Genomic DNA, 23,696 nt, shown 5'->3' on the forward strand with positions numbered 1-23,696 from the left:
GACACATTTAAAATGTAACCTAAACCATTTAGGCAACCCCCACTCTCCATCAATTCCGACCTGATTGTGACAGAACAGTGACATTGTTATTGGTAGTTTGAAGGGTACGGTGTTGGGGGTGGTGCATGTTAAAAGTTTTGAGAAGCACTGGTTAGACATGTTAATTTTTTTTGGTGTAACATATTGGCAACATTAACACATTAATTTGCTAAAGGAAAAATAGGCAGTTCCCAATTGCCTGTGAAAACGACCATTCTGCCCTGTTCTTGTAATGACCACAGTCAGTCTTATTCGTTCTCATACATTTTGGTCTATTTATTTACTAATTTCAGCAAGCATAATGCCTAGGAAAGAGAGGCTGAGAAAGGAGAAAGAAAGGGATCTACAACAGGCAGCCCAGGGAAGCAGTTCTCTGCTCTCCTGGATGAAAGCAAAGGAAAATGAAGATGAAAGGTCAGAGTCAAGGGCAGAGTCAGGTTCTATTTTAATGTTTTAATGTAACCTGCTCCTTGCAGTTAATTCTATTGAAAAATCTTAAAAGCTGTTCACACTTTTAATGAACTTAATCAGCAGGCATTGAGCTAACTATTATTTTGTACCTACGAAAGTTATTTCTATGTTACAAGACTTGCAGTATGGGTTATTATTAAAACTATCTGTTTAAGCTTATTATTATGATAAATAATAATACTATTATTATTATTGTTCCATTGTAGTCAGTCACAGCAGGGAAGCAGCTCTATGCCATCTACCAGCATAGCAGAAGAGGGAGATATAGAAACAGATGAAGCCGCGACCAATGCAGCAACAGGTTCAGTTAGGCCTACAGACACTGATGTAGTGCTCTCTGAAGACCACAATGAGGAAGAACAGATCGATCACATAATGTCAAAGTTAGCAGCTTTACAATACCCAACAGATCCAACACACATCCATACATTTAAAATAAAGCGCAATGACAGATACGTTTCAATGTGCTGCAATGTGGGCCCATGTCAGCCTGATATACCTTACCCAAAAACTGAGGGGAGATCATTCCAGAAACAGTGGTTTTCTGCTAATGTGTGGCTGGAATACTCACCCACTGCTAATTCAATGCATTGTTTTAGTTGTCGGCTTTTCCTCTCGGATGAAAAATATAAAAGCAGAACAGCCTGGACAACTGATGGCATCAGAAAGTGGAGTACTGCTCTTGAAAAAATCAAACAACACTCCAGCGCAGAGATGCACATGACAAGCATGGTTAGATGGATCAATTTCCAGAAAAAGGCCCTTCAGTCTGCATTTGATGTTTCAGACGTAAAAGGGGTGGAAGTTAGAGAGCGAGAGAGGCAGACAAACAAAGAAATCCTGACAAGATTAATTGACCTAACAGTGTATCTTGCACGTCAGGGACAAGCATTCCGAGGTCATGATGAGAGTGAGTCCAGTGATAACCGTGGCAATTTTCGTGAATTAGTCAATGTATTTTCCCGCTACGATAGTGTGCTGAAAATGCATTTGGAAAAAATTGCCACAGTTAAAGCCACCAAGACAAGGCCCCAGGTGTCACTGCTTTCCAACAGAAGTCAAAATGACATCATTGCAGCACTAGGAACTTACATCAGGAAGGAGATACAACGTGAAATAAAAGAGGCTGAAATGTATTCCATTCTACTTGATGAAACCTCTGATGTTTCACACAAAGAGCAAGTGTCATTTGTTGTGCGATATTTTCATCATATGCAAATAAAGGAGAGATTCATCGAAGTGTGCAATGTTGATACAACTACAGGCCAGGAGCTGGAGAATACAGTGTTCTTGCTTCTGCAAAAGAATGGCCTAGAGATGAAGAACATGTATGGTCAAGGCTATGATGGAGCAGCCAACATGAGTGGCATGTATAAAGGTCTCCAAGCTAGAATCCGTGCACACAATGAGAAGGCCCTCTATGTGCACTGCAAAGCCCATTGCCTCAATTTGGTACTAGTGGAGGCATCAAAGTCCAGCAAGCATTTTGTGACATTTTTCAACTTGGTGGAGAAATTGTATGCCTTTTGCTCAGGCTCCCCAAAGCGTCATGCTGCCTTGGTCAAATTTCAGGAGTCTCTCTTTCCTGGACAACGTGTTATGGAGCTCCAGCAGCTGTCAGATACTCGATGGGCTTGCAGGGAAAAAGCACTGAAGGCACTTCAGAGAAATTTGAAAGCCATTTTGATGCTCCTTGATGACATCAGTGACAGTGACCCACCTAACCTGGCCCAAGGTGATGCTCAGATGTACAGAAATGCCATTAATTTTATGTTCATTCTCTGCATGGAAATCACCACACCAGTATTCGAAGTCACTGCTTTGGCATCAGATTCTCTGCAGGAAGAAGGGTTGGACCATTCCACTGCCTACAAGGTAATTGATGGTGTGCTTCACACATTGCAAACCATGAGGTCTGAGGAGAAATTTGGAGAGATATTTAGATGTGCATCAGAGAAGGCAGAGAGTTTCAACATTCCAGTACCTACCGTGGTGCCTGGTCAGGAGAGAAAGCGGAAAGTTCCAGTGCGTTTCCAACACAGCACCACAGTGTCTCAAGTAGGTGCTCAGTTTGAGTCAGTGGAGGCATATTTCAGGAGTGGTGTATATTTCACCTTTCTGGACATCATGACTGGGGAACTGAACAGGAGGTTCAAAGGGGACAATACTGGAAGCCCAACGGCCAGAATCATTCAGTCCTTCCAGCCCTTAACTGTGCATGCTAACTGGGTAGGCCCACCAAACCCAGAAGCCATTGAAGCTGTCCACATCCTCTGTGAATTCTATGGAGAAGATGAGGACCAGCTCAAAACAGAATTAAAGGTCTTCCACTCCAGCTTTAGTTCAAAAGACCTCAGAGAAATATTTCTGATACTGAGGGAAAACAATGGCCAGCTGATCTTTCCTGCCTTTGTCAAAATGATTCAGATCTACGCAACACTACCAGTGACAACTGCGACAGTTGAAAGATCCTTTTCAAAGCTAAAAATAATCAAAAATAAACTAAGAAGTTTGTGTGGAGAAGAAAGGTTGTCTGATCTCCTCTTGTTGGCCATTGAGAAAGATGTGGAGATCAATTACAACGAGGTCATCAACATCTACAAAGACATGGCACCAAGAAGGATGCTTCTTTAGAGCAGTACACTCCATTTAATGGACACTTGAGAATATGTATGTATATAGTTTAGAGTTGGATACAGATTTTATCTTTTTGTGGTGTGATTTTTGATTTTTAGAGAATGTTTTGAAATAAAAGTCAAATTGCATTTAACCTGTGCGATTTTTTTATTATAAAAAGAAAAGGTTTTCCACATATGCAAAAAGTGCCCTTTTCCCCCCTGGAGCACTTGCCCCCCAAAATGTCTGTGCACGCCACTGCTAATTGTTATAGTCACTGTGCACGACAAGAAAGCATTTGACATGGTGAACTGCTGCCACGGTTTTAGAGAGACGTCTGTTTGTAATTAGAAGTAGTTGTTCTGTTTAATTTGGGGTTTTTCTCCTTTGCTTCTGCGTAGAAGACGACCAATCTGCACATCGAGAAGCTGTCCTGTCTTCAGCTAGGAGTCCTTCTCCAGCTGCTGCACATGCTAACAGGCAAAACATCAGGGAGTAATACAAGCTTTTAATGCTTATGTGAACCACAGGCGTGCTTATAATGTATCAACCTGCAGTGAGACTGTAAAAGCAAAATCTTTCTTGATTTAATTTTCATTGCACAAATAATAACAGATTCAGGAATGTATTCAAGGAAGAGACTGGCAAAGAAAGAGTGGGATAGTCAGGGAGCTGAAGGAAGGAGTACTAAAAGACTAGGTGCACAGCAAAGAGAGAGGTGTCACTGGCACAGGAAAAGGCTTGTAGTGAGTTGTATGTGAGGCTGGACACTAAGGAGAAAATGATTTTTAATGAATGGCAAGGCACATAAATTGTCCTGGAAGAGAGTAACCAAGTATAGAGATGGAAATGTGCTAATGTGAAGAATGTGTGTTGAGAAGAGAGAAGGAGTACTTTGGATGAAAATTGAATTAGAGAAGGAAGCGAGGCAACTCTGAAGAGGATGGAGACGGGAGGCATAGAGAGGGTAGGAGTGAAGGCTATGATAAGGTGCGAAGAGAGTAACTGTGGTGCTGGATTTGTGGATGTAGTGAAGGTGGACATGCAGGGGGTTGGTGTGACTGAGGAGGATGCTAGAAATAGAGAGATGGAGGCGGATGATCCACTGTAGCGACCTCTAAAGGGAGCAGCCGAAAGAAGAAGAAGCACAAATAATTCTAATCATGCTTTTCTTTTATTCTCAGTACTAAGCTATGTAAAGGAAGTCAAGGTTGTTTCCTCCTACAATCACTTTGTAGATGGTTTAGACTTGTTTAGATTGGTGCTCTGTCTCCCTTTATCCAAACTAAAACTTTGATGGGTTTTTTTTTATCTTCACTAAACATTTTTTTGCTTTGTGTTTATTATTGTGCTACTGCAAGTATTTCATATATTAGTCAGTTGATTGTTACTGTAGGGCAGCTCTAGGACAATCCCTGATGTGATGTAGCTTGCTTTTATCCAGCAGATACGACATCTCATGAGGAGGTTCGAACCCTGTACCCTGACCTTCCCACTGACGCACAAAGTCTGGACATCCAGAAGCAGGCCCTTCTACGTGAACAACAGCACAACAGTTTCTATTTCTTTTAATATTAGAAGTCAGTTATTCATTAATGAATACAAATGGTGACTGAAGTTATTTAGACAGGACATTAAACAATAAACTTCCAATAAATTATGAACAATGTGTGACTGAATGTGTTCAGTGAAAGACTTTGAAAATATCGCAGCATAAAACCAGTGTAAAAGTACTCAGACTACTTTTGGGGGTATTTATTTGATGATGCAACCAGAAAATGTGCAGGTTGTGAGTTTAACATTTTCAACACTGGAGAAGAAGTACATGTACACAGACTAGCTAATGACAAACTTTTTTTTTAAATTAACCTTTATTTAAACAGGTTGTTCATTTTTCTGAGCTTACCTGGTGTCTAGTTTCGGTGGCAGTAGCATAAGCAGAGAAGACCCAGACCTTACTCTCCCGAGCCAGCTCCTCCATTATTTGGGGGACACTGAGGCATTCTCTGCTGAGTGCTGTGATCTCCCCAACATGTCCTGGGTGTGTCCTGTCTGTCCTGGTGGGACATGCCTGGAACATCTCACCCAGGAGGCGCTCAAGAGGCACCCTTGTCAGATGCCTGAACCTCCTCAACTGGCTCGTTTAGATGTAGAGGAGTAGCAGTTAACTCGGAATGAGACAGACAGCACCTACTGCTGGGGTGGGCCTACAGGAGGGAGAGCTCATGTCGTCTCTTCAGGACACATCACTGGACCCCAAGAAGCTCTCCCCTGAGCTCCCTTTGGCTGCTGGGGTCGGCATACGTTCAACTTTAAAATCACTCTTGGTTCTTGGCTAGCTTTGTGTTAGCATCCTTTGTGTACTGATGCTTGCAAGAAGCTAAAGTTGCTTTGGCAGAATTTTCTTTCTCATATATGCACACATAAGGAGAGAGATGTTTTATAAGCTTTAGTCATCACCGTGCACTTTTCCTGATTCACACAAAATACAGCAATCTGGCACCTTCCCGCAGGGTCTTGCACGAGTATTAAACATGTTCATTTGTGCTTTGGACTGTCACCAGATTTCTTCTAGAAGTTTCTTGCCAGTCATCAACTATCTTGGCAACACCACTTGAGTTTGTGTGTTGCATGCTAACACCATTATCATATGTGTAATAATACTAAAGCTTCATCTTATGCACACACAAAAAACAAATATGGCTCCTTCGTGCAGGGTTTTCTGGTATGTTCATTTATGCTTCCCAATTTAAAAAAAAGAAAAAAAAAAGAAAAAGCAAACTTCTTGCTTCTCAGCCACTGCGGCCACATCCTCACTGTTTTTTAGACAGTTATATAAACATACTGTGAGTGAGTCATAAGCTTAAATACAATAGTTGAAGGAACAAAAACTTAATGTTTAAAAATACCAGTCAAATCTGATTAAAGTAAATAAATAATAAGTATACAATGTAGTTTTAAGACTTATCTCAATGTTTCGTAACATTAATGTTCTATGAACTCGTGAGTCCAGAAATCTGAATGTCATGAAAAGTATTTATTATTCGTGTATTATTATTTTACAATACAAGGTTGTTTTTCTCCTGATACTTCATGCAAACCACATTTCTCCAGGCCGGTCCTAATCAGCTTACTCAGTATCACTAGATCCAATGCTGCTCCTCCAGCACAGCACACAAAAGTAGGAGAGACCGGAGATGCCATGGCTTAGTTAGGAGACTGTTTGCTTCAAGGCCACTAGAAGGTGCTGCCATAAAACTACAATAAATGAATTGACCTTTTGACCTGCTCACACTCTTTTATGCAAAACCCTGCTGATGTTACACACACACACACACACACACACATAAAGAGATTCTAGGTCTGACCAACCGTCTCCGCCGTGGGCAAAAAGATGACAGTCAATAAAATTCTAAAATTTTATTTATAAACACAATGAATAATAGTTAAAAGTCCAGTGTCCCATTTAGGTACAAAGTAAAAACACACAGTCCAAGGCCAGAGCCAGCTATGCCACAAAGCCAGTTGCACTCCACACGTTGTTCACTTCAACAGGGGTAGCAATTGTCCTCTGAGACCCACCACCCTGTAAGTAGAAAGCCAGTGATCACTCCATCCTCTGCAACTCAGCTGCCTTCAGGCTACAGCATATAATAGGCCCTAGCCTGCACAGAGCGACAAAATAAGACAATTCACTATATAATTCACAGCCCATCCATCCCAAACATATCAGATCATTAGAGGTTTTGTCACATTACATACCTGCACTGAGAGACAAAATAAGACTAATGACGCTAAATTTAATTACGGGTCATGGACAGCCTTCATAAATGCTCATATTACTCACCCACACTGAATTCCAGCACAGGTTCATCTGGGTCCTGACTATTTCCTGCAAAATAACACAAACGTCATCAGAACATTAAGTCAGAGAAACAACATTTGGAGCTTTTGTACATGATAAATTATACTGCAGTAGTAAAAAAGTCAAGCAGCAGTACATTTATTAAAATCACCTTCAGCTGTAATATTTAAACTGATTTAGTGTCAATTTAGATTATGTTTAGATTAAAATGAAACTAGTACCCTTGTAATGTCTTTTTAAATTAGAGGTAAATATTTGTATATTTTTTTACATAATATAATTATATTTACTGGATTTTCTCTCTATTGTAGTTTAATATTATAGTTATTACTTGTTTTTTATTGACTTGTCTTGGCACAGCGATAGAAGGTCCTGAGGATGCGGGGGCTCATGCCGAATCTTTTCAGTCTCCTGAGAAAGAAGAGGCGCTGCTGCGCCTTCTTCACTGTTTTGTTTGTGTGTACTGACCACGTAAGATCCTCAGCCAGGTGTACGCCAAGGAACCGGAAGCTGCTCACTCTCTCCACAGCAGCGCCGTTGATGGTGATGGGGGTGTGTACTTCTCTGCACCTCCGGAAGTCCACTATCAACTCCTTTGTCTTTGCGACGTTGAGGGTGAGATGGTTGTCTTGACACCAGTGGGTCAGGGCGCTGACCTCCTCCCTGTAAGCGCGAACATCTCCGTTAATCCAGGGTTTTTCCACGTTGGCCTTAGGTGTTGGCGCGGATACGCTGCAGCCCCTGAGCCATTAATGGCCCAGCACACTACAGTAAAAACAAAACAACAGCCATCTCTCCAACTAGGAAAGGAAAATAATAAACTGCCTCCTTGGAGGCAACCTGACTCAAAACAGTTGCAGTCCAACTCAGACCGACTGCAATCACTCTCAGGCAGATTGATGAAGATCTGCAAATAACTGTTGTCTAATTTATAAACGCAGACAGATTGCCAACACGTCTGTTTACAATAGAGGACTGTACTTACATGGTTGCAAACTGGTTGTTGTCTTGCTTATATGAAAACATTGCTTTGGAGCAATGAAACTCAAACACATTCATTTTTAAAATGCCTCAAAATGAAATTTTGAAATATTTGGCTTTATGCTTTGAAAGTGCCGTTGTGAGTGGGAGTGTGAAATCCTTACTTGATGTGTTCCCTTTGCCTTTACTGTTTTCAGTTTTATTTGTCATATGCAAGTTAGCACAGGGTCAACATTGCAATGAAATGTGTTTGACGAGCAGCAGTCACTCAGCAGCATGGTACAGTAGAAATATAATAAAATATAATAAAATAAAAAATAGAAAAATAGTAAAGAGCAAAATATTAGAGAGACGTGGTAAAAGAGAAAAGATGACTAAATATATATGTATCTATAAATATAAATATATGTACACTAGTGATTAAATAAGAAAATCTTGAAAAGAAATATGACGGGAGGCCAAATGGGATGTTGCACAGGAATGAGCAGCAGAAAATTACAGTATTACTCAGACTTTTAATAGTCATATTGTCAGTTTTGGCCGACGGTCATGGGTCACTTCCACTAAAATAGCACGAGACTGGAGTAAAATGTACTTTATTAATGAGAACACATGGTGATACAGCAAAGAATCCAACCCTTCTGAAAAGCAAATGGCTTCCTGTCATACTCTACCTGATTCAGGTGAGCATCTGGAATAGACCAAGTCTGGGGGTCAGCAAACCAAAGGAAAACAAAACCCTCCCCATAAGAAAACCACTACAATATAACCAACACGTTCTCACTCCCAAAGCGTAACATTTTACGCTAGGTGACAAATCGTCACCATATTACGTTTTTGGCTACCCACCACGTTCCTAAATGACGACCTCGGAAAAAAGAGGAAATATGAGAACCGTCTGGACTGAATCTACACGTTTGCTCTTTTTCTTCAAATCGCTTAGAAACACGCTATTTAACATCATTAAAGTCCTGGTTAAGGTCAGGAATAAGGTTATGGTCAGGGCTAGGGATAAGGTTAGGTTTAGGGCTGGAATACAGGGCTGGAACGTCTACTACCGCGGGAGCGTCATTGCACTGGATTCCAGCCATAGCCCGCCGCGTACCATAAGAACGCCGAAGGTCTCCTTTCGCGTTCCTCAGGAACGCTGCGGGACGTGACAAAACGTCGACATGTTACGCCTCGGGAGTGAGAATGGGCTGATATAGCACATCATAGACATATGAAGATTTGGAACAAGTCCTATAAATAATTCCATAACATATAAACTTCAGTCTCTTCTATATACATTAAAACAGCGGTCCCCAACCTTTTTTGCGCCACGGACCGGTTTATGCCCGACAATATTTTCATGGACCGGCCTTTAAGGTGTCACAGATAAATACAACAAAATAAAACTAGTACCGGTACCGGAAAAAAAGAAGATTTATTCATAACACACGTGAAAGACCCAGGAAAACAGAGTTAACGATAAAAACGATAACAAAATAACGATAAAAACTCTGAAAACCATACATTTCACACCCGAGCCTCATCTCTCGACCAAACGACGGTCCGTGGCCCGGCGGTTGGGGACCGCTGCATTAAAACACCTTAACCACACAGTTAGGTTTCAGCCCTCGCTGACTCAGAACAAAGTAAGACAATCAGAGTTCGATTGGTTTTTACTTGTGCAGGGGAAGCCTGGTCAGATTCTCAGAGTTGCAAGCTCTACACCCAAACTCAGACAACTCCAACTCCAGCCTTTTATTGAATGAAAACAGTTACACAACCGCCCATTGTAAACCCCATATGTTGTGTGGTAAAAGCTAAGGCACTGTGTGTGTGTGTGTGTGTGTGTGTGTGTGTGTGTGTGTGTGTGTGTGTGTGTGTGTGTGTGTGTGAGAGAGAGAGTGTATGTGTGTCTGTATACGTGACTTCCTGGTTACAAACGTTTTAACCGCATCTCTAGTCATAAAAGGGCATCTCCCCTCAACCTCGTATATGGCTTAACCTCTTTAACAGTCCACCATTTACATGGTGAGCCCATACTGTAAAGGGCAGGAAGTGAACATTCCTTACCAGATAAGGAAACCAGAATCTTACATAGATTGTGCCTGCAGTTGAAAACTATAGCTAGTAACATCCCCAACATCCTACATGTGGGGGAGGAACAGAAAAATATCTGAACATACAGTTCAAGACAAGGTCCAAGCACAATAATGACAACTTTTAACAAAATCACTCCAACACACACTCCCCTAGCCTGGCACATTGGTTTGCTCCAGGAGCTCATAAGCAGGTGATTGAGCTGCTTTTACTCTTTACAAAGTGAGTACTGTTAACACTTCTCTTTTTACATATACAACTAATTTAGGTTACAGACAAATGATTAAATGTGAACAGCTCTAACACGGGTTCTTTTCCTGACACAGGTAGGATGGCCAGTCCCCCTGTCTCTTCACCTTTCACGAGTCACTTAAATAACAACCCAAAAAACCTAATAAAGATCACAATCAACCAGTGTGTTTTTCTTCATTATGGTTTTTAAATACAAATCAGTCAGTCAATTAATAAAAATACAAGTAAGGGTAATGGAACCCCTGGTCTCCATTACACACATAAATACCATAAAGACACTAAGTCGTAGAGCTCTGAACTCCTTGCTTTTATGATATTTACACTTCTTCTTGGCCTTCTCCTTCACTCTGAGTCACTGCAGGATAAACGCATCAGCTCAGACATTCAATAATTAAAATATGTGTAGGTGACCGTTTGGCAGAAGACGATGTCGAGGCGGTACTGCAGTGACACGTCCGTGGCTATCGTCGGGGCGGTGTCCTGCATCAGCAGGAAGTCCATAGACTTCTTGGCTTTGTTGCTCATCGTGGCTCTGTAGTCCGTGGGCGTGGCCTGCAAAAAGTGTAAATAAACCATCAGAGACCAAACACAAATATGCCTTCCAACCACTAGTTTAGACAACATCTTGCAAAGAGTGTGTATTTCAGAGTGCAGTTGTTTTTAAATTTGACAGAAACAGAAAAAAAGACGGAACAGAATGACAACAGGGAAAGCAGAAGCACCGACACACTGAAATCTTTTAGGGTCAAGCTCCAGAACTAGCCACAAATCCTGCTGGAAAGAACCTAAAAATACTTAAAAATACTTGCAGAGATCTAATGGAGCCGTTAACTCAAAAGCCTGGTGTCAGGCATGTTCTTTAATAAATAAGAAACGAGCTGATATGTTACAGACCCCAGTCTTTACGTAAAGAAAAAGCTGACATTTAGAGCGGTCTCGCAGCAGATTTTAAAACAGTGACACTGATTTGTGGGGTTTTTGTGCACAAATTTGAACCTTTTTGTTTTATCCATGTCCTTGAACACAGCTTGTGACTTGGGCGCTTTCATATGTACCGATTCATTTAGGTTTGTGCACTGAGGCCAGATTTAGGTATTAAAAACGAGTCAGTCATAACACTTCTTACATTAGTTAAAAAGCTGAGCTTACACTAAACCAACATTTAAATTTCCCCTTGTGGGACTAATAAAGGTATATCATATCATATCATTACTACAGTATTGCTGCAACATTGTAAAGACAAAGATGACACACGGACCAGACATAAAACACTGAACACTTTTTAAAGAAGAGTCATTTAAGAGTATTTTCTCATAGAATAAAGTCGGCTGATATGGTGAAGGAAAAATCTGCTCACGAATCCTCCAACTTCTTAAAAGTAAGGAGTGACCTGAGCTGGAAATCAACATGAGAGGGATGACTCAAGAAGAAGAAGAAGCAACAAGAAAAGAAAAACAGAGTTCAGAGTCTAGTTAAGATATTAAGCTGTATCCACAATGTGTGCCAAGAAACTAAGCTTGTCTGTTCTCATGCTAAAGAAATAAAAAATCTGGAATCAGAAAACAGCCAATAACTGCTGATCAACTCACCCACTCCTCTTCGTGCCAGTCCACGTGCAGTGACGACTGGCTGTTGTGACTGCTGTACTTTGCTCTCAGCGTATCCTGGTCATTGCGGAGCACTACTTGTTCAGACTCAGCGGAAGGAGAAGCTTTGGTTGCGATGTACTCGCCCCGTACTGCGTTCAGGGCCTAAATAGCTGAAGCTAGCAGCTTGCAGCCGCACACTGTCACCAGCTGACGGGTCTGAAAGGAAGAGGGTATGAATGAAATATGAAGCGTCCCCACGTAACGTCAAACACTTTTAGTACCTTGTCAGCCAGACTGGCGAGCGATTGGTCTTTGGCAGCTTGAGATAGCCTCTGCATAATAGCTGACCTGAGTCTTCTGCGTGTTGACGTGGGCGATGATCTCTTTGGCTCGGACAGTGTCCTGGGGTATGTGGATGATGACTGAGCTGGAGAGGGCACTACTGCAGGGAACAAAGACACACAGACACGTCTTTATCCAAGCTGGGACTGAGGATACTCTTACACTCACCAGCCACTTTATTAGGTACATGTGTTCAAAAGCTTGTGGCAGCAATTTAGTGCATTTAGTCAAATAAAGACAATAGAGTGGCCTGCAGGTGTATATTTTTGTAATGTTTCTGTCTTATGCCTGAAATATGCTTCAGCAGGAAATATACGCTGTAACTGGAAACAACAGTGTGGAATGGACCGGTTTAGTGTTAAGAGGTGTTACATCTGAAGTTAGAACGTAAATTTCCTGCAGAAATCTAAATCAAGCTTCAGAGGTACTGTTCCAAAAATATAGGGAGGGACGTTACCCACCAGATGTAAAAACAAACACTGTCTGCATGCACATGCCTGCTCTCAACGAGCCTAATCGTGGCTTAGAAAAAACAAGGAGGAGCCGACTGCCGGGGACGGAGAGCGATACCACTCGCTTCACAAATTCAGACCATCTGTGTAGAAGAATTTTAGAAACGTCTCATTAATATTGTCAGGATTTGACTTGTTTTTGATAGACTTTAAAATGACTGAATTTATACAATGAGCAGTATTCATATACAACTTTGTGACAAAGGATTTGCTCATTTTAAGGTAACACACATTTTAGTTCTATATTAGTGAACACATCACCGATGCGCTACGTGCCCTTTTTTCCTTGCATTAACATGATAAGCTGTGCAAAACCCCATTCTTCCAGCTTAAAACTGAAAATACTTTGTTGTACAAATCTTAAGGATAAGATAAGAACTTTATTTATCCCGAGGGAAATTCTTTAGTCATACACATACTCAATGCAGCAAGAGAGACAGAGGAACAGAGGAATAAGATATACCATATATACAATAAGAATACTACTATTACAGTAATATACAGTAGGATAGTGCAAAATACAATATCAAATAACTCTAATAAAGTTAGTTCAGTCAAATGAAAACAAGCAAAGCAGTGCAAGGACTCACCATTCCTCCTCATTTACGCTGATTGGAAAAGTAACAAAAGCAAAATTAAGAGGAAGCCATAAAATGGGAACTGAAGTATTAATGCAGAAATTGAAGAAACAAGATGACCAAAAACGACTGTTTAAATACAAATCACAAGACGAATAAAGCAAAATATAAAAACCCAAAACAGGAGCAGAGGTCATCGCTATGCCATTGCATTTGTCCCTAACCACCAGAATCCCTCACGTTAACTTTTATCAAGTGGAAAAAAGTGAAGCTGGCGTTCATCCTCCAGCTTCACTGTGCTAATGTTATGCTAACAAACCTGTGTCGCTAGCAATCACGTAGCACAACATTATATACCAGGTAGTCCAACTTCAGTAACCCTGCAAACGCCACTGCTGTTTACTTTTCTGTCTTCATTTATGTTGGAAGTGGTAGCAGAGCTGTACGTTTTAATTAGTTTAAAAAAATCTCTCAGTCAGAACATGGTATGAAATGTTTAGGTGGAAACTAGCAAGCTAACTTCCTGTTAACTTGTAACTCCGTTAAATTTAATAAATTCTGTTTTCATTGATGCATGGATGTTAAACTTAATTGTTACACCTGGTAAAGCAGCAAGGTTGATGATTTTATTAAAGATGAAAGAATTTAGACCGTTTTTAACTCTCAGTGTTCATCCAACTTTGGGAGCTGAAGCCCACGGAGTTTTGGACCCAGATTACTCCATGAAGCTCCTCACTACGGCAGCCGTAATGCTCTGACAATCCATCAAGCAGTGCAGCTTACCAAAGTAGTACTAAAACATTTTTTAACAGATGTCTGCACGCCAAAATCGGTTCGAGGTCAGTAAGCACAACCAGAATTCATACATAGGCACTCTTTCGATTTTTGAGAAAATTAATTAAGTGTGCCATATAGTGTGGAAAATATGTTATACAGAAGAAAAGAATATTTCCCGATATATATCATTACCGCACGTGCTTCAAATTATACAGCGATATGGATTTTAGGCCATATCGCCCAGCCCTAATGTGACGCCCGACTTTACTCTCAACTTACTGTTTCTTTGCTTCCTCAAACTTCTGGATGAGCTTCCTCAGAACGCCATTTTTAGAAACCCTGGCAGTGAGAGGCCGGTGCTCCGACAGTTACGACATCATATGTCTGTTCTGGAAAGACAAACGAGGATGTTTTAGAGGCACAAAAAGAAGTATGTGTGATCACAAGAAGCGGATAGATTTGAAAACACAGTTTTTGTGTCACATTGTGGCCATCGAACCGGAGCCTTGAAAACGATGACACATTTTAGTCATGTGATGCAGTCATGTGACCAATTAAACTAAGGTAGCGGAGGGCATTAAACAGCAGTTGTTTTCTTTGCTCTCAAATTTTTTCAGCCCTATTAAAGATTAATATCAGTGCGGTGGATTTCTAACATGCAACACTTCTGAGCTTCACTAAATGCTACAGGTTTGATGACTTCACAGTAGTAAACAGTGAGACACAAGGCTACCTCTATGCTACCCCTCCTAACCCAAAATATATTTGATCTGAAATACTTCAAGCCAATCCGTCAGTGATGCCTGTTCAGTGTCCCACTTTATGTTGGTGCAGGATACAAGTACTGTATATTGATATATCTATATATATATCTACACCTTAATGTAGAGTAGTGAATGTACAATGAATTGAAGGCCAATGCATTTTCAAAGCTGCCCTAAGGGATTGTGCAGATGTCCATCCTTGTGTGTGAAATGGAACAGTCCACCTCCTCCTACCTTACATCATTCAGTTTCCCATTTCATCCTCCCATGCCGTTTAAATCTAGACTATTTTCTATACACAAGAGTTGAACTGAAACTGCCAAAAACAAAGAAGAAAAACAAACAAGAATGTATGCAAAACATTCTGATGCTTTCTGTACAATTCTCGGCCAGACCGCCATCTGCACCTACAGTAAACTGATGAACACCTTTTTCCTATTTACGAACCACTTCCTCAGACATTGCTTCTCTTCATTTTGAGTGACTGTTGCTCTTTTTGTACTTTGTCCATTTGTAAAATTGTTTTTAAATGTTTATACTTGATTTTCAGACTGCCTTTTTTGTACATTTAAATTTATAATCAAACAGTTTAAGCTTTCCCTATGGTGTCTTGAAGACCATATTGTTTAAAAGTCTGCAACTGTGTGCTAGCTTTATGATAAGAATTATCAGCCTATATTGATGGTTACAAATTATTGTGTGGGTGTGCATGTGCAATCTTTTATATAAAAAAAAAATTGATATTTTGTAATGTAATATTGGACTGACTTGCTTTGAAATGCCAGGAATTACAAACTCAGATTTATTGATTTGTGAGTAAATGATTATAGATACTCAACAAATACAGACATTTCCCATCACTTAAACCCAAACAGATCCTCAAAGTATAACTGATCAAACTATTGCATTCAATTTGCCTCAGAAACAACAACAACTAAGCTCAAACAACAACTAAGCTCAAACAACAAAAATGAGTAAATAAGATTTTCTATGCAAACTGGGCCTTTTTATCTTTAAAGAAACACCAGTTTTTGGGACAGTGCCCAGCTACATTATAATACACTTATTTTTCCTTTTTTTAAATGAAAATATAATTGGTACCAGGAGTTCTTTGCTATGGATATGAGCAGTTGCTCTAAGAAAAGGCTGGATAGAAAACATACAACTAAAACTATTGCTAAACAGCACACAGGATTCAGTGCCATGGTCCTAGAGTTTTGAGTTGTGTTTGAGTTTCAAATTTGTGTTCTGAAGATCTTCCTTAGCTTCTATTTTTATTATTTATTACCTGTTTTTACTGTTCATCTTATTTTGAATTTTTCCTCTGTCAAAAGAAAAGAAATCCAAAATATTGAAAGGAATCTATGCTCTTTATTTTGTTCTCATTTTTATGATGATGGGTATGTTGACAGTTGAGGTCAGGCAGGAGTCTCTGGTCTATTATGTTTGTGGACAACATTAAGAAACAGGTGAAAGACGGCCTGTAGCGGTGGAGGAGTGTTCTGGAGAGATGTTGTGTGAATGAGAGGGAGACAGATTTAACAGAGATGCTGCAGGAAGTAGAAGTACTATAGGTGGAGAAATTCAAATACCTGAGGTCAATGAGCCAAAGCAACATTTATGATGTTATTATCATTGTGTAACCACATCATTTCTTTAGGGATTAATACATTTTTCTGATTCTGATTATGTTTTGTTTTTGTCGTCCAGCCACTGATCAGCAACATCAACTCAGCAGAGAAAACTGCTGTTATATTATCAATGTCATCTCATCTGGTTTTATAGGTAAATATAAACTAGATGAGAACTTTAAAGCAATGTTAACAGTTTTTGATATTCACGCTGTTGTTATTTTAAATAAATATGTAGGCCAATAAGTACAAAATCCAGAGAGCTACACAACATGGGACGGTTCATTTACAAAGAAGTGGACAATTTTACAGAGCTTCATTAACTCTTCCAGTCACATATCCTGAAAAGGTTGAGTTAAATTGATTGTCCCCGGTGAATGGGAGGTGTCTGTTTACCTCGGAGATTGAGTGGCAGTCCACAGAGAAAAACGTTGGTCAGATCTGTCTTCATCTAATCCCAGCTAACTGAATTTTGTGTTTCTTCAGTGTTTGGCGGCATGATGTCGAGGATGTGCCGCTTCCCAACCACTGATGGGAACCACCTACGAGTGCTGGAGCAGATGGCTGAGAGTGTCCTGTCTCTAAACATTCCCAGACAGCCTTAGATGTAAACTGGGATGGTTTGCATCAAAGAGTGAAGTTGCAGGAAGGACAGTGAGCACCTTCAAGTCAAGGGCCGTGGTCTTCAGCAAAGAAAGAGCAGAGTCCTGTCTCCAGGTCAGGGATGACTCGCTGCATCAAATGGAGAATTTTGGTACCTCAAGGTCTTATTCACAAATGAAGGGAGAACAGAGCGGGAGGTTGACAGACAGATTGGGGCTCTGTTGTTTTGAAGTAAGAGTTAAGCATAAAAGTGAAGCTGTTGATTTATCTGTCAATCTACCTCCCCACCATCAACTATGGTCGTGAGCTTTAGATAGTGACAGAAAGAATGAGATGGCAGATATAAGTGACAAAATAACCCTTCTCTGAAGGGTAGGCAGCCTTTGCCTTTGTGATAGGATGAAGAGTTCAGTCATTGGGGAGGCATTTGGATTAGAGACACTGCTCCTTCACATCGAAAGGAGGCAGCTGATGTGATTCTGGCATGTGATTTGGATGCCTTCTGGACACCACCTGCATGAGGTGTTTTAGGCATGTCCTGGAGGTAGGAGGCCCCAGGGCAAACTGAGGGCTCGGTGGAGAGATTACATTTCACAGTTGGCTTGGAAATAATTCAGTTTTCCCCCAGATGAGCTGGAAGAGGTGGCTGGCAAAAGGGAGGTCTAAGTTTCTCTCCTTAGATTGACCAAACCCATGACTTTGAACGTGGATATATAGGACAGGGAGGATAAATAAAAGGATGTTACATTAAACCAGTGGTTTCCAAACCTTTTTTTTTTTTGCTAGGCCCCTGTTTGTTTTACAAGAAAATCTTCGCAGCCCCCCGGCACAAACACATTCTCAAACCACACACAGCCATTTATTGTTTTCAAACTCCACTGCAGTTTCTTTCACACCTCAAACCTTTAAAAAACCAAAAGCAAACAAATAAAAGTAAACTACAATAAATTACAGGTTGGAACAAAATAAACTAATACCATCTTTATTTTAAGCGTAGTTGTTTCATTCCCCGTTTGTAAGAATAATTTTTCAAAACATGCCTCTCTGTGCAAAGTGGGTTTAAAAACATAAAACGTGATTTGGACAGGGGAAATGGGTTTTGGTTTAGACACAAATACATATGATTTTAAAAAAATCTTCTTGTGATCACACATACTTCTTTTTGTGCCTCTAAAACATCCTCGTTTGTCTTTCCAGAACAGACATATGATGTCGTAACTGTCGGAGCACCGGCCTCTCACTGCCAGGGTTTCTAAAAATGGCGTTCTGAGGAAGCTCATCCAGAAGTTTGAGGAAGCAAAGAAACAGTAAGTTGAGAGTAAAGTCGGGCGTCACATTAGGGCTGGGCGATATGGCCTAAAATCCATATCGCTGTATAATTTGAAGCACGTGCGGTAATGATATATATCGGGAAATATTCTTTTCTTCTGTATAACATATTTTCCACACTATATGGCACACTTAATTAATTTTCTCAAAAATCGAAAGAGTGCCTATGTATGAATTCTGGTTGTGCTTACTGACCTCGAACCGATTTTGGCGTGCAGACATCTGTTAAAAAATGTTTTAGTACTACTTTGGTAAGCTGCACTGCTTGATGGATTGTCATTACGGCTGCCGTAGTGAGGAGCTTCATGGAGTAATCTGGGTCCAAAACTCCGTGGGCTTCAGCTCCCAAAGTCGGATGAACACTGAGAGTTAAAAACGGTCTAAATTCTTTCATCTTTAATAAAATCATCAACCTTGCTGCTTTACCAGGTGTAACAATTAAGTTTAACATCCATGCATCAATGAAAACAGAATTTATTAAATTTAACGGAGTTACAAGTTAACAGGAAGTTAGCTTGCTAGTTTCCACCTAAACATTTCATACCATGTTCTGACTGAGAGAAATAATTGAGGACTAGCTAAGTAATTTAGCTTTGCTAGTTTTGCTAACACTGCTATCAACCCGTCCAAAATGCTATACAATAAACTTACCAAGTGCTGCGGCGTTTGTGAGGTCGAGGGTGCATTACCGCTGAATCGTTGGATGGCCGACAAAACGGCTCTTCCAATGTTTTCAGCTAAATCGCTGGACATGCTGGTAGGGAATAGTCGAAGCAGCTCATGGCAGTCAAAAGTGACCGTAAGAGGAGCGCAAACACAGAACCTGACCGCGACCGGCACACTTTAGCGCGGGAGGTTTTCTTGAAGCTTTTATTTTGGTATTTCCGTTGACCCGTACAATAAATTTGCATATTAGCTAAATATTTAGTTTCCCGTAACATTTAGATTTAACATTTAACATTTAGATTTATATATAACATTTAGATTTAACATTTAACATTTAGATTTATATATAACATTTAGATTTAACATTTAACATTTAGATTTATATATAACATTTAGATTTAACATTTAACATTTAGATTTATATATAACATTTAGATTTAACATTTAACATTTAGATTTATATATAATATTTAGATTTAACATTTAGATTTATATATAACATTTAGATTTAACATTTAACATTTAGATTTATATATAACATTTACATTTAACATTTAACATTTAGATTTATATATAACATTTAGATTTAACATTTAACATTTAGATTTATATATAATATTTAGATTTAACATTTAACATTTAGATTTATATATAACATTTAGATTTAACATTTAACATTTAGATTTATATATAATATTTACATTTAACATTTAACATTTACATTTAAATATAATATTTACATTTAACATTTACATTTAAATATAATATTTACATTTAACATTTAGCATTTAGATTTAACATTTAACATTTAGATTTAACATTTAGCATTTAGATTTAACATTTAAAATCCTGTTTTAAATATGAAAAGTTACAAATATTTTACTAAATGTTGTAAAAAATGACTCGAAAAAACATGTTTTTGTAAGATTTAGAGCTAAATGTGGAAAAATGTTGCTGTTAATTTCGGCATGTTTCAGTTTACAAACGGCGCGCCATAGCCTGCTGCTGTCCAAAGTAAACAAAATCCAAACTGTTTGTTTAGTCCATTGAAAACACTGAAATGTATCAACTGCCTTCAGGACTCCCAGAAAGCACCACACATAACCTCCTGCAACCCTACAATCTGGTTTTTGTTTTTAAATCACTTTAGCAGTTTTACAGATAACACAATCAACATATAAAATGTGAATCTGTGGTGTTGGACAAAGCCGAGGTAGCTGCTTCCTTTATTTATGTCATCATGCTAGCAACCCCTGGCGATAGAGTCGCATTCAGCATACAAACGTTATTTCTTAACTTCAGGAAGAAGGTGAACATGCTGTTTGGCTAACCGGTTGCCTTATTTGATATTAACAAAACCCCAAATGCATGCTAACTCTGAAACGAGGTGCAAAAAAGTGTCCTGTTAGTTCAGAGAGATATGCAGGCCCGCCATTTCAAAACCACTCACCCATTAAACCCCCCAGCCCGCAGCATAGTGCATGTGCTGTTTTTGGTCACAATAGACTCTTACTGAGACTGTGAACTTGTGTGCTGTATTGAGAAACCCTGGATTTTGGTTTCACTTCTTCGCACCTCGGTGCCAGTGTCAACACGGCTGCGGTTCTCTGATGCTGGCCAGGACTGATTATGATTTGCTCTACACCACAAGCATCGCACCCATTCAGACTGAGGGGATGACAGGCCCTCTCAATTTTTGGATGCATTTCTTCTCGACCACATGCTGATTTTCTTCAGCGCTTCAGACTAACACATGGGGCTCTTCTCTCTCTTTTAATTTTAGGAGTAGGGGGAACACATCTGTCACACTGAAAGTCTTTTTTCTTGCCATTCGGACTTGCATGCAAATGGCTCTGTGAGTTTTCTCAACCTGCTTGCAGTTTAATTGGGGTAAGAGCAGTAGCTGGTGGACAGTCCCCTATTTGCTTATGTTTATCCTCAAAACGTGGAACATGAAGCGGGGAAACTTTCTTGGCGAAATTTATAAAAAGGTATTCTGTCCATGTTTGGGTCATTCAATGAAAGCCAATCAAATCCTCCAGCCTGACCCCATTAAAATAAGCTGGGGTGTGTATCAAATAATTTACTGGTGAAATTTTCAAAAAAGGGCATTATAGTTAAAGGTTCAGTGGTCACCTCACCAGGTGAAAAAGCAAGTTATAGCATATTAAAGGTCTCCTTTTTACCTGCATTTGCATATCAGACTCAGCTTCTAGTCTAGTCGTCAAAACATAATCAGTAGGCGCTGTGATGCTTCGTGTTCAAATATGAGTGTGTTTACTGTTCCACTTTGAAAAACAAAGGTTGTTCTGCAGGGACATTTTGAACCTCTGTACTTTGCATAGATTGGGGCCTTTTTCCCCGCAAAAATGCACACTCACAAACCGAGTCAAAGAAGTGCCCACAGAGTTACTCTTACAAAGCCTATCTCTCTCACATGTTTAGTTAAGTCCTCGGCGGGGCTTAATTGCCGTCTTGTTTGGGATTCTTTTTAGCGTGGTGCTGATTGATTGGGGATCAGGGCCCTAATATGGCTCATCGGGGACGGGTCCTTTTGACATGCCCTGGTCCCAGAGCACCAGCGGTTGTTTGAAATCAGAGATACCACCACAGCCTCCCTCCCACAAGCCCCACCTAAATGCTGCCCCACACACTCGGGGGGGGGGGGGCATAAATTGTAGACGGCCTTAGCCATTAAAGCAATTTACATTATTAGGCATTAGACGTGACACACGTCTGTCTTTACACACATTATGAGTTTTCATACACCACTCTTTATTAACGGAGCTTTCGCACACATGCTTGGACAAGGCCGACTTCCTGTTTCCCAGGTTTCCTTGTGTATGTGTGTTGGTGATCCCGTTGGCAGGTCTGGTCAAGGTCAGATCTGGTAAAGTCTGTGTTTTAAGGTGTGTGTGTGTGTGTGTGTGTGTGTGTGTGTGTGTGTGTGTGTGTGTGTGAGAGAGAGAGAGAGAGAGAGAGAGAGAGAGATATTTTGTGAATCACAGTTTCTCCCTGAGGGTTAGAAGGTCTACACAGGGTATTTGGGTTTTCCCTGAACTCTGCCCTAAACCTCCCATGAACACACACACACATATACACTTTTGCACAGGAAAAAAGGGAACTGTATGCAGAGAAAGTGCTCTTTCTTTGCCCTTGGTGGTGTGTGAGAGAAACAAATGGGCACAGTGTACGTTGTGTCTATTTCGAGGTTATATAGACGCTTTTGTTAGCAGTTTAGATCGCTGTCCTGCCAGCGAAAGCCAGATGGCATGCAGCACTTAATGTGATCAATGCAGTTTGCGCTGAGAGTGTTATTATCTTCCATCAGTTCAGGTCAGTTTATCAATCAGTTTAGCATTTATTAGTCCTGGCGCCCACCAAATTGCATGCATGTGACCAAAGGCCATTCAGGGTTTTGATAAAGTCTCCTTTTCTGGATTTTCTTGAAAAGCTAGATGAATGCAACCTCACTGGACCAATTATACAGTTTTATTAGTGTCATTGTGAGGCAGAGAGCCCAGATTACGTATGTTTTTCTGTTTTGATCAGATTCATTCACTTCTGTGAAATGATGTCAAACTCATCTTAGGTGGGCCAGGATAGGGTGAGGTCAAGTATGAGCAAATTTGGGCTGCTGGAGCCTGGTGACAAAACTGATTAAATTATGTTTCTTTTTCCAGCCTGGGTTCAGCTCTTTTTTTGTAAAGACTGTAAGAGATATATTGTATGCCTAGAGTTTACACTGCTCCTGCACTTTAGCAATTTTAAAGTGGACTTTATAAAATGCTGCTGACCCAGTCTTAGCATGAAAACTCTTAGTCTGTGTGGTGAAAAATGACACACAGACACCCATGTTCATAACTGAGTCTTATGAGTCACAAATGAATTTGCCAAATGCATTACAACTGGGATCGCATACCTTTTTGATTTCACCCTTCCCCATAGCCATTGCTTTGTCTGACCACTGATAATGCTTTCTGTAGCACTTTGATACATTCTAACGATACACTTTGACACTTTCACATCATCGTCAGTCCAAAAAAATAAAAATAAACAAAGCCTCCAAAAGTTAACCCACTCAATACATTTATTTTAAGTGTGTTAAGTGATTTTTTTTATATACACCATGTAGTACTATGTGGAAAAGCAGAGATATATCAGGATATCCATTTTTTTTATAAAATGTTAGAATCTAAAAAAAAGTTGCATTTGCATTTGTTAATCAGAAAATCTTGAGGACTCGACCGCCTCAATAAGAGCTAAAGTGAAATTATTTGCTATTAGGAGATCATTTTGACTTCATGTCTCTTGGTATAAACACAGAACTCAAAGAATTCCTATTTTAAATTGATGGGGAAATCCCCCAAACAGCAAGGAGGGTTGTTTTTGCAGCCAAGCCAGCAAACACTTTAAACAGTTTTCATCTGATTTGACCTGTGATTCCATACATGCCATTTCCATGTCTAAGTAAACAATCAAATTAAAGTTAATTTAGCTAATGCTTCAGAATAACTCCCCAAATATGTGTCTAGTGGTGTTTTGCGCTGGCTTGCTTCTAGAGGGACTTTGACTTTGTTATAATGCAGCTTC

General features: G+C 39.9%; 2 protein-coding genes and 1 long non-coding RNA gene across 9 annotated transcripts in view; 2 read left to right on the forward strand and 1 right to left on the reverse strand.

Moving 5' to 3' along the window:
• Positions 1-620: 620 nt before the first annotated feature.
• On the forward strand, positions 621-3,306 carry LOC146649225 (zinc finger MYM-type protein 1-like). The gene has a single exon (XM_085386652.1). It carries the CDS (start codon positions 742-744, stop codon positions 3,142-3,144), a length of 2,403 nt encoding a protein of 800 aa, XP_085242778.1. The 5' UTR covers positions 621-741; the 3' UTR covers positions 3,145-3,306.
• A 1,693-nt stretch (positions 3,307-4,999) lies between these two features.
• On the reverse strand, positions 5,000-13,510 carry LOC146649226 (uncharacterized). Of its 7 annotated transcripts, XR_014908269.1 has the most exons (7): positions 12,183-13,510; positions 11,902-12,117; positions 10,724-10,864; positions 7,460-7,654; positions 6,974-7,018; positions 6,217-6,791; positions 5,000-5,294 (listed from the first exon to the last, which is right to left on the reverse strand). It is a non-coding gene; the product is annotated as an uncharacterized LOC146649226 (long non-coding RNA). The 7 variants fall into 7 exon arrangements; XR_014908268.1 differs by lacking the exon at positions 5,000-5,294 and having other exon boundaries at positions 5,882-6,791; positions 12,183-13,494; XR_014908270.1 differs by lacking the exon at positions 5,000-5,294 and having other exon boundaries at positions 5,883-6,712; positions 12,183-13,494.
• A 3,526-nt stretch (positions 13,511-17,036) lies between these two features.
• Positions 17,037-23,696, forward strand: part of LOC146649227 (inactive tyrosine-protein kinase transmembrane receptor ROR1-like) — a 39,132-nt gene continuing 32,472 nt past the window's right edge. Inside the window, exons 1-2 of the mRNA XM_085387555.1 lie at positions 17,037-17,222; positions 18,306-18,415. The gene's annotated coding sequence lies outside the window, so the exon portion shown is untranslated. The remainder of the gene's footprint in view (positions 17,223-18,305; positions 18,416-23,696) is intronic.

The sequence above is a fragment of the Rhamphochromis longiceps genome, linkage group LG17 (assembly GCF_057381845.1).
Source record: "Rhamphochromis longiceps isolate RC_006_pf linkage group LG17, R_longiceps_female_GT1.1, whole genome shotgun sequence".
In the NCBI taxonomy this organism is placed as follows: domain Eukaryota; kingdom Metazoa; phylum Chordata; class Actinopteri; order Cichliformes; family Cichlidae; genus Rhamphochromis; species Rhamphochromis longiceps.